Below are 14,972 nucleotides of genomic sequence, written 5' to 3' on the forward strand. Positions count from 1 at the left end.
CTCTCCCACTTGTGACTGATCCATTTTCAGATTTTGGGAGCAGTCAACAGAGATTAATTAAACTAACTTCTGTTCTAAGCTAAGTTGAAATACTGCTTTCTCTAACAACAATGCTACAGCCAGTGTGTTTTCATCTGAAATTTCCATTCTGGTGCAGATCTCCTGTTTTTGTCTTGAACGGTGTGATTCTGCACAATGCCCATTCAGAAATAGTGGGTTGCCAGAAATGAAGCAAACTGGCAAGCAAACAGCCTGCTCCAGCCATGATGCATTTAAATGTGGATCCACAGAGATACATTTAGATCTCATTCCTTCTATAAAGCTGCATGGCCAGAGTCATGGTCACACATGGGGAAATATTGGAGAACATAAGATGGGTCCGAACAAGCCAAAATGCAAATAGAGTTTAGGGTTAGCCTACCTTTTCTGCACTGCACAGACTGTAGCGGCAAAAACAAAACAAGTATCACTAGTTGAACATAAGCAACATGAACATCTGTCTGTGGTCTGTGTGCAGCTGGGTTATCAAGGCACCGAGAATTTGAAGCACGCCACTGGTGAAGTTAATCCAACTAGTGCTGACTAATGCCATCGCGCTGACACACACTAACTGCAATCAGTCACAGTGGAGGAGTGGACATCCCGCCACTGTTTACTCTGCCCAGTCAGCAGAGGGAAATGTTACTGCAAACCAACAGATTTGTTACATTTGTATATTTCATATGTAACATACTCACGTTTCTGATGTACATCAGATGACATTTGTTTGAGCTGACCTGCCGTTTGTGCCACCAAACCTGGATGATTTTCAGCAGCACACTGCAGCGTTTTCTGCGGCAATTATGCAGGTATTTTAAGCCAAAACATGATATTTTCCTCACCCTAACCAAATGTTTTCGTTTTTTTCTGCCTTAACATAAGCACACATTAACAACAGGGTTATTTCAACATATTCTCCACATTATAATGTACAAATGTTACCTACATGTAACTGTCAGACAACTCTCTCCAATATTTGAAATTTTGACTGCAGTTCATTTTGAATGCTAGCAGCCAGTGTTATATGTTCCTTTAATAGTCTCAGTTAAAAGGCTTTAAATGAAATGAAATGAAATTGGTCATGAATAAACAATTTGTTAAATTAATTGCAATGATAATATTTCAAATTATAAATTGAGTTGTCTTTCTGAAATACACACACACAAATACATATGAGATAAAAATATATAATATATAATTGCAATGTTTAATTGTCCACATGTTGAACTGGGTGTTCTAATGTGGTATTGGGCTAGTAATCCTCAGTCAGCCCTCAATCAGTCCTCTGTGGACATTGTATCCATCCATCCATCCATTCCTCCATCCATCCATCCATCCATCCATCCATCCATCCATCCATCCATCCATCATCCATCCATTGTCTACCGCTTATCCGGGGTCGGGTCGCGGGGGGCAGCAGCCAAAGCAGGGAAGCCCAGACTTTCCTCTCCCCGGCCTCTCTCTTCCTGGGGGATCCCGAGGATTTGGAGGTGCTTATTCTCATCCCGGCCACTTCACACTCAGCTGCAAACTGATCCATCCGGTCCATAAAAGTTATGAACAGAATCGGTGACTAAGGGCAGCCCTGACAGAGTCCAACCCTCACTGAAAACGAGTCTGACTTACTACCGGCAATGAGGACCAAGCTCCAGCACTGGTCGTACAGAGAACCGATGGCCCGTATCAGGGGGTCCGATACCCCATACTCCCGGCGAACACCCACAGGACTCCCCGAGGGACACGGTCAAATGCCTTCTCCAAGTCCACAAAGCACATGTGGACTGGTTGGGCAAACTCCCATGCACCCTCAAGGATCCTGCCAAGGGTCCAGAGCTGGTCCACAGTTCCAGGACAAAACCTGCCTTGCTCCTCCTGGATCCGAGGTTCTGGCGGACCCTCCTCTCCAGTACCCCTGAATAGACCTTACCAGAGAGGCTGAGGAGTGTGATCCCCCTATAGTTGGAACACACCCTCCGGTCCCCCTTCTTAAAAAGAAGGACCACCACCCCGGTCTGCCAGTCCAGAGGCACTGCCCCCGATGTCCATGCAATGCTGCAGAGACGTGTCAACCATGACAGCTCCACAACATCCAGGGCCTGATCTCATCCACCCCCGGGGCCCTGCCACCGAGGAGCTTTTTGACCACCCCGGCAACCTCAGCCCCAGAGATGGGAGAGCCCACTCCCAAGTCCCCAGGCCCTGCTTCCTCACCAGAAGTCATGTCAGTGGGATTGAGGAGGTCTTCAAAGTATTCCTTCCACCGATCCACAATGTCCGGAGTTGAGGTCAGCAGCACACTGTCCCCACCATACACAGGGTTGACACAGCACTGCTTCCCCCTCCCAAGATGCCGGACGGTGGTCCAGAACCTCTTCAAAGCCGTCTGGAAGTTGTTTTCCATGGCCTCACCGAACTCCTCCCAAGCCTGGGTTTTTGCCTCAGCAACTGCCATAGCTGCACTCCGCTTGGCCTGCCGGTACCTGTCTGCTGCCTCCAGAGTCCCACAGGCCAAGAAGGCCCGGTAGGACTCCTTCTTCAGTTTGACAGCATCCCTCACCGCTGGTGTCCACCACCGGGTTCGGGTGTTGCCGCCACAACAGGCACCGACCACCTTACGGCCACAGCACCAATCGGCCGCCTCAACAACAGAGGCACGGAACACAGCCCACTCGGACTCAATGTCCCCCGCCTCCCCGGGACATGGTCGAAGCTCTCCCGGAGGTGGGAGCTGAAGCTCCTTCTTACGGGATACTCTGCCAGACGTTCCCAGCAGACCCTCACAATGCGTTTGGGTCTGCCAGGTCTGACCGGCGTCCTCCCCCACCATTGGAGCCAACCCACCACCAGGTGGTGATCGGTTGACAGCCCCGCCTCTCTCTCTGTAGGTTTGCCTAAGTGACCCAGAGCCCACATGTTATCAAAGCACTTGTGTGTTATGTGAAACAAATTGTACTAGTTCACTATTGAAGTAATACTAATTAATGGATAAGTAAAAACTTATGACAGCATAAACAAAAGTGTTTATGCTGCTGTAAAGCTGCTGATTTACGGTCACACTAGGTGGGTTTTCATTAACTCTGAAATTGCACAAATTGAAAATGTGAATATAAAATACACCTAATGGAAACACATCAAATAAAATTTTGCGAAAAAGTTTTTACACTTACATGAGGTAGTATTTCAGGCAAATTGCAAAACTATAATGGAAACACTTTTTTAGGTCACATATGACCGTGGTCATGTGCTTGTCATTAGGAACTGGCTCCCTCGGGCATGATGCAGCAGGCGCTGCAAGAAGTGTTTTTGCACCGTATAACTCTTCAAAAGTTAAGCAGATATTCTAGAAGTTTAGAATCCACAATTCCGTTGTGAAATTGTGGATTATCACCTCCCAGAAATGCCTCATACGTGGCCCCTCCCACGTATAAGAGACTTGCCTTTCCATTATGGCTCCATAACACGCCTATGTGGCCTTGGATTGGAAATAATGACGGCTAGTGCGGTGGCTGCAATAGAAATAAAGCTGCTAATATTTTGAACATCCATCACCATGCTTCTTGGGATGTATCGTCAGAGGAGAATTGCAGAATATCACTCAGTGGAAACGCAGTCGTCTCATAATTGATGTATTGACATATATCTTAAGTAAACAAATCTGTAATGGAAACCTGTCTGCTGTCACAGCTTACTGTGACACTTGAATAGAACAGAGCCATTGTTAACGTAATTAGCGACATCTGGGCTTTTCCTACTGTGACAAGTCTGTGCTGGGGACAAATTGTATTCTGGGATAATGATAAATGCTCAAATTTGTAGCAGAAATATAGAAGTCATATAAAGTCAGCTGACTTACACAGCAATATCGATGTTGTTAGCATTCGCTAATGTCAACCACAGTAAACCACTGGCTGTAGGTTTGTCTGATCGCCTATGCATTTTTGTTTTCATTTGTAAGAGGGAGATGGTTTTTGTCTCCTCTCAAAAGTTACTCAGCCTCACTTTAATTCTTTCAGAAATTACTTCACTTATCCTGTAAACAAAACTAACTCTAACCATGACTCCACTCTCACCATTATATCTTCACGTGGCTACTCCCTGTGACTAATTTACCACCATTTGTCATCTAATGCAATTGAAAAGCAGCTTTCACATCACATCACCCTGGTTTAATGCTGTGTAGTCTTTGTGTGTCCCAATCCTACGTCTAACTACTTCACGTGTCAGGACAAAAACCAGTAGTCTTGACCACACAGCCTGCAGGCAATGTTTTAAACAGTAAGTGTGGGTTTCAAGCGGCTGGGGCTCAAGAGGTAGAGCAGCACTTCCACTACTCGGAAGGTTGGCAGTTTGATCCCTGGCTCCTTCAGTCAACATGTCCAAATATCCTTGGGCAAGATCCTGATGGCTTTTTCATCATTGTGTCAGTGTGTATGTGAATGTTTAACTAGGTAGCAGGTGGAACACTGAACTGTAGCCTCGGCCACCAGTGTGTGAATGTATGTGTGAATGGGTGAATGTGACTCATAGTGTGAAAGTGCTTTGAGTGGTTGAACGACTAGAAAAGCGGGTTACAAGTGCAGCTCCATTTACCATTTCCCTTAATCCTAGCAAGACAAATGCAAAAATATATCAAAATCTTATTTTATGATCAGTATGATGGCTAACCTTTATAGCACATATTCTGTAGTATTGTGTTAGTATTAACAGCTTACAGCAGCACAAAAGAAAGCAAGTGCACCCCTGCTGTTCCACTGCACTGGTAAATAATGAAAAATAAGGCAATATTTTTCATGACACCACAATGTATTGACTGCAACACAAAGTATCTTTACTATATATGCAGGCATTTCTGTTTAACACACTAACTAGTGTAAATAGTGTAGTCGATTCTCAATTAGTCGAGTGCACGTATGGTGAAATGGTCCAATCTACAACGGACAAGATATTCCTAAATTGACATCTGGTCACAGTCTAATTACACAAAGGTCCGCCACTCTGACTTGTGTATGTACTGTGCTTCTCATTACATTTTTTGTAGTATGGAAAAGGGTTAAGAAAGCCTGTTCTTATTTATTCTGGTAGTGTCTCTTGAGCCTTTCCTTCCATCCATCTGTCTGTGTGTCCGTGTGACTGCCAAGTCCCACCTCATGTCATCTCTCCATCAGGGCAGCCTCCTCACCAAACCTCGTTGCAAGCCGTTTCCAGATGCCACCCCAGTATCTGACTGTGCGGTATGTCCCAGCCATTCTCAGGGAGGGGTGTCTCACTACAATCAGGCTTCACCCCTCCCCACTGCTCTGCTTGCTGCCATCAGTGCTGGTATCTTCCTTTCCAAATCTACATGTCTGTGTTTTTGTCTCTTTGGGAATAAATAGGGCTCATTGTTCAATTAAGTGTTGTGTCCTACCTAGGAGCTACAGCATACGGCTCCACTGTAAAGCAAGTAGCAGCTTTATCTGGATGTAGGGTCTCAAAGACTTAGTTTACTTGGGCAAATATTGGGTATTAAAATATCTTCTTTTTTGAGGGCTCAGGCCTGAGTCAAGCTCCCCTGTGATTTCCTTTTACTCCTTGACTTTGGTCAGGCTGTCCGTCTCCGTGCTTGCTGTGTGTCTCCCTGTTGTGGCTGCCTCTGTTTGTGTTTTTCTGAATGTCCGTTCTACCACTGTTGTCCCCTCTGCTTTTTCTCTCACAATCTCACTGTATTTCCTCTTGCATCATTGGTTGCCAAGTGGTTGACTGGATCTAGGGCTTTTCTTCCAGACATACTTTTACTATCACTTCTCATATCTCTTTGGGTTTAAAGGGTCAATCATTAAATAACATGGGGCTGAAAACTGCTGATGCTCTGCTCACTACACATGATCCTGTTGATAGACTTGAAATGTGGTTGGATTTCCTGGCACTGAGTTGGTTCAATTCCTCAGAGCTAATTCTAGTGCCTCTTCTGTTTAATCTAAAAAGTACTCAGTACAAGTAAATGATTGGAAGTGCTATAAATAAGGAATTTATGGACTTTCAATGGGGGGGGGGGGGCTGCATTCATAGAACTACCACTAAGTACCTTTGTATGTTTTCATCTTCTTGAATGACCACCAAATGATTACAGCTTGTCTCATCGATGTAGCCACTATCATTAATTTTACTTCCTGTGAGTGGGGCTGACAGCCCAGCCTCAACCTTACAATTTGTTCTTGTCAGAGCTCCACAGGGTGTTTGATTAGGTAGAACATGAACCATTTGGGATTACAGGTTTGGAAATAATAAATGTTAGCTTGATAGTCAAGAGGACACATGCATGAAATGTAATAGCTCTGAGCTTAAGAGCTCCCTGTGGTCCCAGTGGACCCATGGCTCCATAGATAGCTGGCTTAGTGGTCACACTTAATTTGTCTGCCAGACTGTGGGAATGCCTCTGGAGAGAGAGAAGTTAAGTTTATCCTTTCATTCCACTGTGCCAAAAGAATATTCCTACTTCTTATCTCTGGGTGAAGGGAGTGATGATGTTGAAAGTCTCCTACCCTGGTACTAGTTTTTGAAGCCCTTTTTACTCAGAGATGGCACTATAGGGTCATTCTTTAGGTCTCCTGTGCATTTTTACACAGAGCCAAATGACAGACACAGCATTCTGCTCCAGTGTGTGGTTTTAAATAGCATCTGCCTTTTGGAACCAAAAGAGGTGTGATGTTTAACACAACAGCGTAAGCTTCTAGTTTGACATATAACATATGCATCAGCAGCTCTTTCTAAACAATAATAACATAACATGTCAACAACAATCATTTGCCTTCTTGATCTCGTCCTCTGCTCGGAAGGTAAGGAGCTCCTGAATCTCATTGTTTTTTCCAGTTGTGGATATTTACGGCCGCTGTCCTTCTTCTTTGAATTAGCTGCTTTGCTGTTTTTTAAACCTCCTGTGCTGGGTAGCACAGATAACATGTTGACAAAATGTTAGACTCATGCAATCTATAGTCATGTTTTTACAGCTTTACATTTCACACAGACCGAGTTTCCGTGCTGTAACTACCTCTGGTCCCAGCTCAGAGGCAAGACCACTCAGGCCCTCTTTTCTGTGATTAGACATTATAGTCAGAACAGCGAGGCGGCATCTGATTGTGCTGTGATTAACTGCTCACAGTTTACATTTGGAATAATGCTCCTGTCAGCCCCCTTTTGATGGTGGATTTAATTAAAGAAGATAGTATTATGAATCTGATATATCAGGAAAGGCTCCCACTAAGGATCAATGGGTGTCATAGAGCGGGTGGCGGGTTCTGGGAGCAGCTGAAATAGCGGGCTGTTCCCGTCAATTCAAAACAGGTTCACTTGTAGTTGTTTACACTGATAAACACTCAGAGAAAGTGGCGCTATATGCCAGTTTCTCTGAATTTTCCAGTGGTGTGTATAATGATAATGGACTTGAGTTTGGAGACGGAGTAACCTCTGCAGTCCTTGCTGTGAGGTCTGTTCCCCTGGCTGTGACTGTCTGCTGCTCCTTCTGTTCTGCTGCTGACTGTGTCTACCTCTCTGTTGTAGCTCTCCATGCTCTTCACTGAGGAGTGTGACAAGGTGCGGGACCTGATGCACGTTCACTCCTTCAGCTACGACTTTCATCTGCGAGTGGTTCACCAGTACTTGGTTGGCTGTCACATGACGCTACGCCAGGGATACCAGCTCACAGACTTTCTGGATGACTTCATCTCCCATCACCCAGACATTCCCAAGTTTGGCCGCAACCACATCTTCCAAGGTGACTTTGGTGGAAAGTCAGATTAAATGTCACCCTGCAACTCTCAATTACTCTCCTAGTGACGAAATTGTAAGAATGTTCCTCGAATAATGATGTTTTCTAAGAATTTTTTCTTAAAGTTAAGACTAGATACTGGTAAAAATAAGTTGAATTTGTTTCTAACTTGAATCAGTAGAAACAGGCAGAATCACTAAAAGTTTGTGCTGGAGAGAGCTAACTGTACAGCAGCTGACTACATGAGAATACCATGCGATAAAATCAGGATGGATAAAGAGGACTGTGCCAGCTAACTGCTGTCTTGGCTTAGGCTGAAGTCTTGCAAAAAAATATACAAATTGCCTTTACTGTGTGTTACAGACTTTGACCCCATCTGTCAAATTCTCAATAGTGATAGCACACCAGCTAAAGTAATGTGGTTCTCCCTGTGACTTACTAATACTCAGAGATAACAATTAGATTAACACTAGTCTGTCAAAGCCAGATGGAAGCGGCAGTGACAGAGAGTGTCAGGTTGGGTAGCATTTACAAATGGCACTGACACCAGAGCAGTTCTTTGAGTTAGTGGAATGTGTTTATTAAACCAAATATATGCTCAATACATCAGAGTTCATTTCAGGAGGTTGCCAAAATCCAAAGTTCCAACAGTTTTCAGATTTATATCAAGAACTAGCTGATGAGGAAATGGATAAACAAGCTGAAGAATTTAAACAAGCACCCAGGGCTAACCTGGCACCTGGGTCTTGATTTAACGGACACATTCTGTCAGTACGTAGTAAGTATTTCGGGTGGATCCCCAGCACTAGAGTTAAGTAATGGTACTTGAAGAGTAACTCTGTCTCCGTTTAGTTATTGCTACATGCTCTGTCCCCACACCCAACACTGAACTATTATAAAACAAGACGTCTGCTCACATTAAGCTGTGATCACAGGTTTAGTCCAGATTTTTCAACCCACAGAGGTGAGCACAGTCAGGCTTTTTCTGGTATAAAGTTTCACAAACAGTTAAAGAACATACATGCTGATTCCACATTTTTTTAGTACCTCAGTTTCCATTTTGATGGCTGTTGGTGGACTCAATTCAGTTTTATATTTGATCTTCATATACTTTTGTATTTGCCTGAGTTGTTAATCTGCCCTCTAGTTCTCACCACTGCTCTCTGCCACCAAAAGACAATCTCATTCAAAAAACCGTTTGAGTAAATCTTTCCAGTTGTTGAAGTGCTGCAGAAAAGAGATGCTTAAAATCCTAACTGCTTTCATTTGTTTTCCTCTTTGCATTCAGTATTTGTGTATCAGTCCTGTTTCAACCAAAGCAGGAGGTCTCTCTGAGTCATGAAGAGATAAAAAGTGGATATTTACATCATGTTTTCACCTCAAGGCTTTTGAAGCTGTGGGTGGGCATGGAGAACTGAGCCATCCTCTGATTGTCTCAGTGAGAGTCTCTTGTCCTTGTGTCTGTCAGGGAGCTTCTCCATCTCCACGGGGATGATAACAGCTCATCAGCTCTACAATTACATCACTGACCACGCCAGTTCCTACGGCATGAAGCCGCTCCGCATGTCCAAGGCTGCAGTCACCACTGACAACAAGAAAGGAGCATCTGACCTGCACGAGTATGCACTAGTGGCTCTGTGGAACAGGTACTAATACAGCACAATCACACATACAGCAGCATCTTCCTCTGACAGCAGCAGCTTAAGTTCAACCCTGTCTTTTTTCTCTTGTTTCTGGCTTTAGTTCGGGTTCTTACAAGGATCTGGAGGGCCTACACCACCATGATGACTTTGACGTGTCCCTCGTGGTGTGCCATAATGCAGCCCCCTTTGAGGAACAGTCAGATGGGGAAAGGCATTTATTGAGGTAATGAGATAAGAAAGAACAGATTGAATGGGAGTAAGATTTCACTGCGGCTTTTTTTTAATGAAATTGTTTTTTATTAATTGAATAATTGAAATGCATAGTGACATAGGCCCAAGTTTTGTTTTTGATACCAGTTGTCCATATTGATGCCAAGTCTAAAGTCTGAATGATGGCAAATTTTGAGGCTGATATCAAATTTGACAGTTATAAAAATCAGACAGAATTAGTTTATGTTTATGCCCTGAATTGGCACAACCAGAACTTAATGAAATTATTGCTGATGTCCACCCCAAATCTCAACTAGCTCTTACTCTTATTAGGAGGTGACTTTAACTGCGTTATAGATCCAACTCTTGACAGATCCAGCAACAAAACAACAGCGCCTTTCTACATGGCCCAAACCCTATCTGCCTTTATGTCTCAGTACGATTACATTAACCCCTGGATATTCCATAATCCATCTACAAGACAGTATTCTTTTTTCTCACATCCACGTCGTTCCTTTTCACGCATAGATTATTTTATTATAGATAAATCACTTATTCCAATAATTGTTGACACTCATGACACCCCAATAACCATATTGGATCATGCAACTGTGATCCTTGATCTACAATTTGACTCGAAACCAAAGGGATTCAGATTCTGGGGTCTAAACCCTCTTTTACTCTCTGACATTAATTTCTGTAAATATATTTCTGAATCACTTGATTTTTTTTTTAATGAGACCAACCAAAGTGAAGACTCCTTGGCACTTCTACTATGGGAAACTTTAAAGGCTTTTATTAGAGGTAAGACTACTACATCAAATCCTCAATAATAATACTGTTTTAAAGTCATTTGACAAATTAAATATGCCTAAGATTTCAGTAAGTGATAAACAGATACGCGTTGCTCCCTTACAAATATGCAAGATAAAAGAAGCAATATTATCCATGCAAAGCGGTAAGTCTCCGGGACCTGATGGATTCCCAACTAAATTCTAAAGAAATTTTCAAACCAATTAGCCCCACGGTTATTGGAAGTGTTTAATGAATCCGCTGACTTAAGACTGCTACTGCCTACTCTCGCACAGGTCTCAATATCTCTAATCTTTAAAAAAGGCAAAGACCCTCTCAACTGCGCTTCATACCTTCCGATCTCACTCCTACCAGTAGATTTTAAAATTTTGGCAAAGGTATTTGCTCATCGTCTAGACTCAGTCATAATGTCAATCATATCAGAAGACCAGACAGGTTTCATAAAAAGCAGACACTCCTTCGTAGGCTCCTAAATTTCATTCACACCTCGTCAGCTCTGAATGAACCCGAACTAGTTGTATCTCTTGACGTGGAGAGAGCCTTCGATCGAGTCGAATGGCCTTACCCGTTTTCTTGTCTAGAAAAGTTCGGTGTCGCTCCACCTTCATCTCTTGAATCAAATTATTATAATCATCTCCCTGCGCAAGTATCTGCTCTGACACTCAAAGATCAGATTTTTTCCTGTTAACCCGTGGTACACGCCAGGGATGCCCCCTCTCCCCACTACTTTTCTCAATAGCTATAGAGCCGTTATCAATAGCCTTTAAAGCTGAAAAACAACTGAAAGGAATCCAGAGATGGGATACAGAACATAAAGTTTTGTTATATGCAGATGACCTCCTTTTATTCCTGAGAGATCCTATAATTAGTATCCCTTATGCAATCTCTATACTGAAATCTTTTAGCAAGATCTCAGGATACAAATTAAATCTAGAAAAAAGCGAAAGTCTCCATCTTAATCAATTAGCTTTGGGGAGATATCATCATCGCTAATACCATTCAAGAACTCCAACTCAGCTTTTAAATATTTGGGTATCCAAATCACACACTCCTTCAGCGAATTACTGGAAAAAAATCTGTCTGAGCTTACAGCCTTAATCAAGATGGACTTACAGAGGTGGAATCATTTACCACTTTCTCTCACGGGCAGAATACAGACAGTTAAGATGAATATTTTGCCTAGATACTTGTATATTTTTCAATGTTTACCTCTTTTCTTACCTAAGTCTGTGTTTACTACAATTGATGGTATTATCTCTTTGTTCGTTTGAACCAGTTAGACTTTTTTTCCATTATTTCCAGTTAAGAAACTTTTGAAAAAAGACCCCCCCCCCCCCACCCATTCCTTCAGATGCCCATCTCCAACGGTGTCAACTTATTAATCAAAGCAGGTTCTCTGCCCAAAGGTCATATTTCTTCTCTTTATGATCTCCCGGTGCCAATAGATGACTTGGCTATAAATAAACTGAGGACAGAATGGGAAAAAGAACTCCAAATAACTTTCTCTGATAAATTCTGGAAAAGTGCCCTGGAAAATGTTAATTCATCTTCTAGCTGCAACAGGTTGAACCTAATTCAATTTAAGGTTGTCCATAGGCTTCATTACTGTAAAACTAAGCTGGCTAAATTCTACCTAACAGATGTAAATGAAAACTGTGATAGATGCTCCCAAGCACCATGCAATTCAACTTATATGTTCTGGTCATGCCCAGAGTTGTTAAGTTTCTGGTATTCCTTTTTTGATACTGTTGAAAAAAATCTGAAAATAAAATATGCCCATCTCCACGTATAGGATTGTTCGGCAGACCTATAGACAATATGAGAATAATGCCTATAGGATTGTTCGGCAGACCTATAGACAATATGAGAATAATGCCTGTTCAATCCAATATAATTGCCTTCACCTCCCTAATTGCTCGCAGGAAAATTCTCTTCTGTTACAAGTTACAAGACATTATGTCTTTGCTTAAATTGGAAAAAGTAAAATTTACTCTAAGAGGCTCTACAGAGAAATTCTATACTCACTGGAGTGCCCTAATTAAATTTATTGACCACGTCTCTCCAAAAAAAATGATCCTATAAAGATGGTTGTTTTTCCCCCACAATATTTTATTTAGATTTTCCATACTGCAAAATACAGCTTTTTACAATCATATAATGTCGAGCATAACATAAAATACTATCTTAATACAGAAGAAAGAGAGGGAGAGAGAGAGAGAAAATTTAAAAAAAGACTACTCCTTCTGTTTTATATTATCTATATAAAATTGAGTATATTAATTATTACAAAATGTATTTAAAGTTAAAAGGTTTTAAAGTATTTTAAAGAAAAACCAGCTTGCCAACAGAAATTAGTCATTCATTTGATAATTTAATAAATCTAAATCCTTAACATAATTGATAAAGGGACTATATATTATCATATATTCTTCAGTGTATGCTGTCTTTAATATGTAAGTTATCCTTTGTAATGGAAGGCTGAATAATATATTCTTATTCACTGATTCATGCTTGGTCTGTCAAAGTGTTTCCATAAAAGTGAAATATGTTTTTTTGGCATAAAGCTAGCCGAGGTATCTGAATATTGGCTCGTTTATACTGTAGTTATGTTTCTCTGGATATAAGACCAACAAGACAAGCTTAGATTTCAGTGAGATTCTTTTAGAAATAATCTTCTCAGTTATTACTCTTATCTCTTCACAGAACATTTTAATCCATCTACACTGCCACATACAGTGAAACAATGTTCCTCTGTGTCAGTATATTTTGTGCATATGTCTGGTATTTTATGTTGTATTGATTTAATTCTACCAGTGTCACATAAATGATGGGGCGGCTGTGACTCAAAGGTAGAGTGGGTCGTCCTCTAATCGGAGGGTCAGCAGTTCGATCCCCAGCTCCTCCGGGCAACATGTTGAAGTATCCTTGGGCAAGATACTGAACCCCAAATTGCTCCTGATGCAGCATCATCAGAGTGTGAGGGTGTGTGAATGATAACAGAGTTGTAGGTGGCACCTTGTATGGTAGCTTTGACCACCAGTGTGTGAATTTGTGTGTAAATGGGTGAATGTGACAATGTATTCTGAAAGTGCTTTGAGTGGTCAATAAGACTAGAAAAGCGCTATACAAATACAGTCCATTTACCAAAAGTCCACATTAATCATTTATACTGTATTAAATTAAGGCATGTATTTATAGATTTAGTATGAGCATCAGCACAAGCTGTGTTACACTTTTCATCCGAAATTTTGGATTCCAAGTTTCCCTTCCAGGCATTCAACTGACACTGTGAATTTTAGGTTGAGTAAAGTGTCAGAAAATTATTAAAGCCTGATATAATACCCTTTTTCAAGTTCTCTTTTATCATTATTTTTTTCTAAGGGTGTGTAGAGGTCTGGTAAGTGCATTGTTTTGATTTGCTTTAACAATTTTTGTTATCTGGGGATACTTCAAGAAATGTTTGTAATAAAGGTTGCAGTTGTGCCTCAGCTCTTCAAAAGACATCATGGTAAATAAATCTGTCAAATGAAGGCCCTGGATCATTTTAAGTTCCTTACAGTCCCATAATTTAAATGTTGCATCTGTTTTTCCTGGTACAAAGAATTGATAACTCTGTATCGGACTATATTATGATAACACATGCTGCTCTTTTAAATTTGTTATAAAATCATACCATATCTTTATCGTGTGTTTTATAATTGGAATTTTAGATTGTTTCAGTAGTTTTTAAACTGTATCTGAGTATATGTGTGAAGGAAGAGGTATCATTAAACTGTAAGATTTAATGAAATACTCTATTTTTGATAGAGACCCTTTCAGTTAGGTTTGTAAAGATTTGCAATGAGTGCAAACATGAGTGCTGAAAGCAAGTGGCCGGTGCTTCATGGAAAATTGGCGTGCTGGTGTTTGCCTCCAAGTGTTTGTTGTGGGAGCTGATTTTCTAAGAGAACACTGAGCAATGAATGCCTTTCTAAATTCTCCTCTACCTGTGTGTGTAGGTTGCGGTTCTATGTGATTATGACCAGTCAGAGAGAGCTCTTCCCCCGCCTCACTGCTGACATGCGCCGTTTCAAGAAGCTTCCTCAGATCCACCGTGAGCCTGGTGAGCTCAGTGGCCGGCTCCCCCCAGATCGGGCAGAGGCCTACAGTTCACGAGGTGCTGAGCAGGACCTCTGGGAGGAAACGCCGTCTGAAACTGTGGCTGCCTCAACTCCCAGCGACGGCAACGAATTTTACCCTCTGGCTGGGGGTGGAGCAGAGGCTCAGGGGCTCCTCTACCCCTCCCCTCTGTTCCCTCTACTCAACAACGAGGTGATGTCGGCCCGCAAACAGATCCAGGTGAGTGTGGAGCAGGCCATGGGTCACTGCCGCAGGGATAATCTGTGGAGGAGGCTGTTCCACGGAGAGCACTTGGCCCTGGACAAACTGAAGCTGACCAAGCTGTCGTTCAGCGAGCTGGAGGAGCTGCTGGAGGCCGTGCAGAGCCGTTCAGTGGGAGAGATTGACCCACAGCTTGTAAGATA

The 14,972-nt window shown here is 42.1% G+C and overlaps 1 protein-coding gene across 1 annotated transcript in view; it reads left to right on the top strand.

The window, feature by feature from the left end:
- Positions 1–14,972, top strand: part of LOC121962516 (KICSTOR complex protein SZT2) — an 87,026-nt gene that overhangs the window by 67,626 nt on the left and 4,428 nt on the right. The window contains exons 22-26 of the mRNA XM_042512781.1: positions 5,205–5,270; positions 7,576–7,789; positions 9,252–9,429; positions 9,527–9,649; positions 14,448–14,964. Of these exons, the coding sequence (XP_042368715.1) occupies positions 5,205–5,270; positions 7,576–7,789; positions 9,252–9,429; positions 9,527–9,649; positions 14,448–14,964 (1,098 nt within the window). The remainder of the gene's footprint in view (positions 1–5,204; positions 5,271–7,575; positions 7,790–9,251; positions 9,430–9,526; positions 9,650–14,447; positions 14,965–14,972) is intronic.

This window comes from Plectropomus leopardus, chromosome 3 (genome assembly GCF_008729295.1).
Source record: "Plectropomus leopardus isolate mb chromosome 3, YSFRI_Pleo_2.0, whole genome shotgun sequence".
Lineage (NCBI taxonomy): Eukaryota > Metazoa > Chordata > Actinopteri > Perciformes > Serranidae > Plectropomus > Plectropomus leopardus.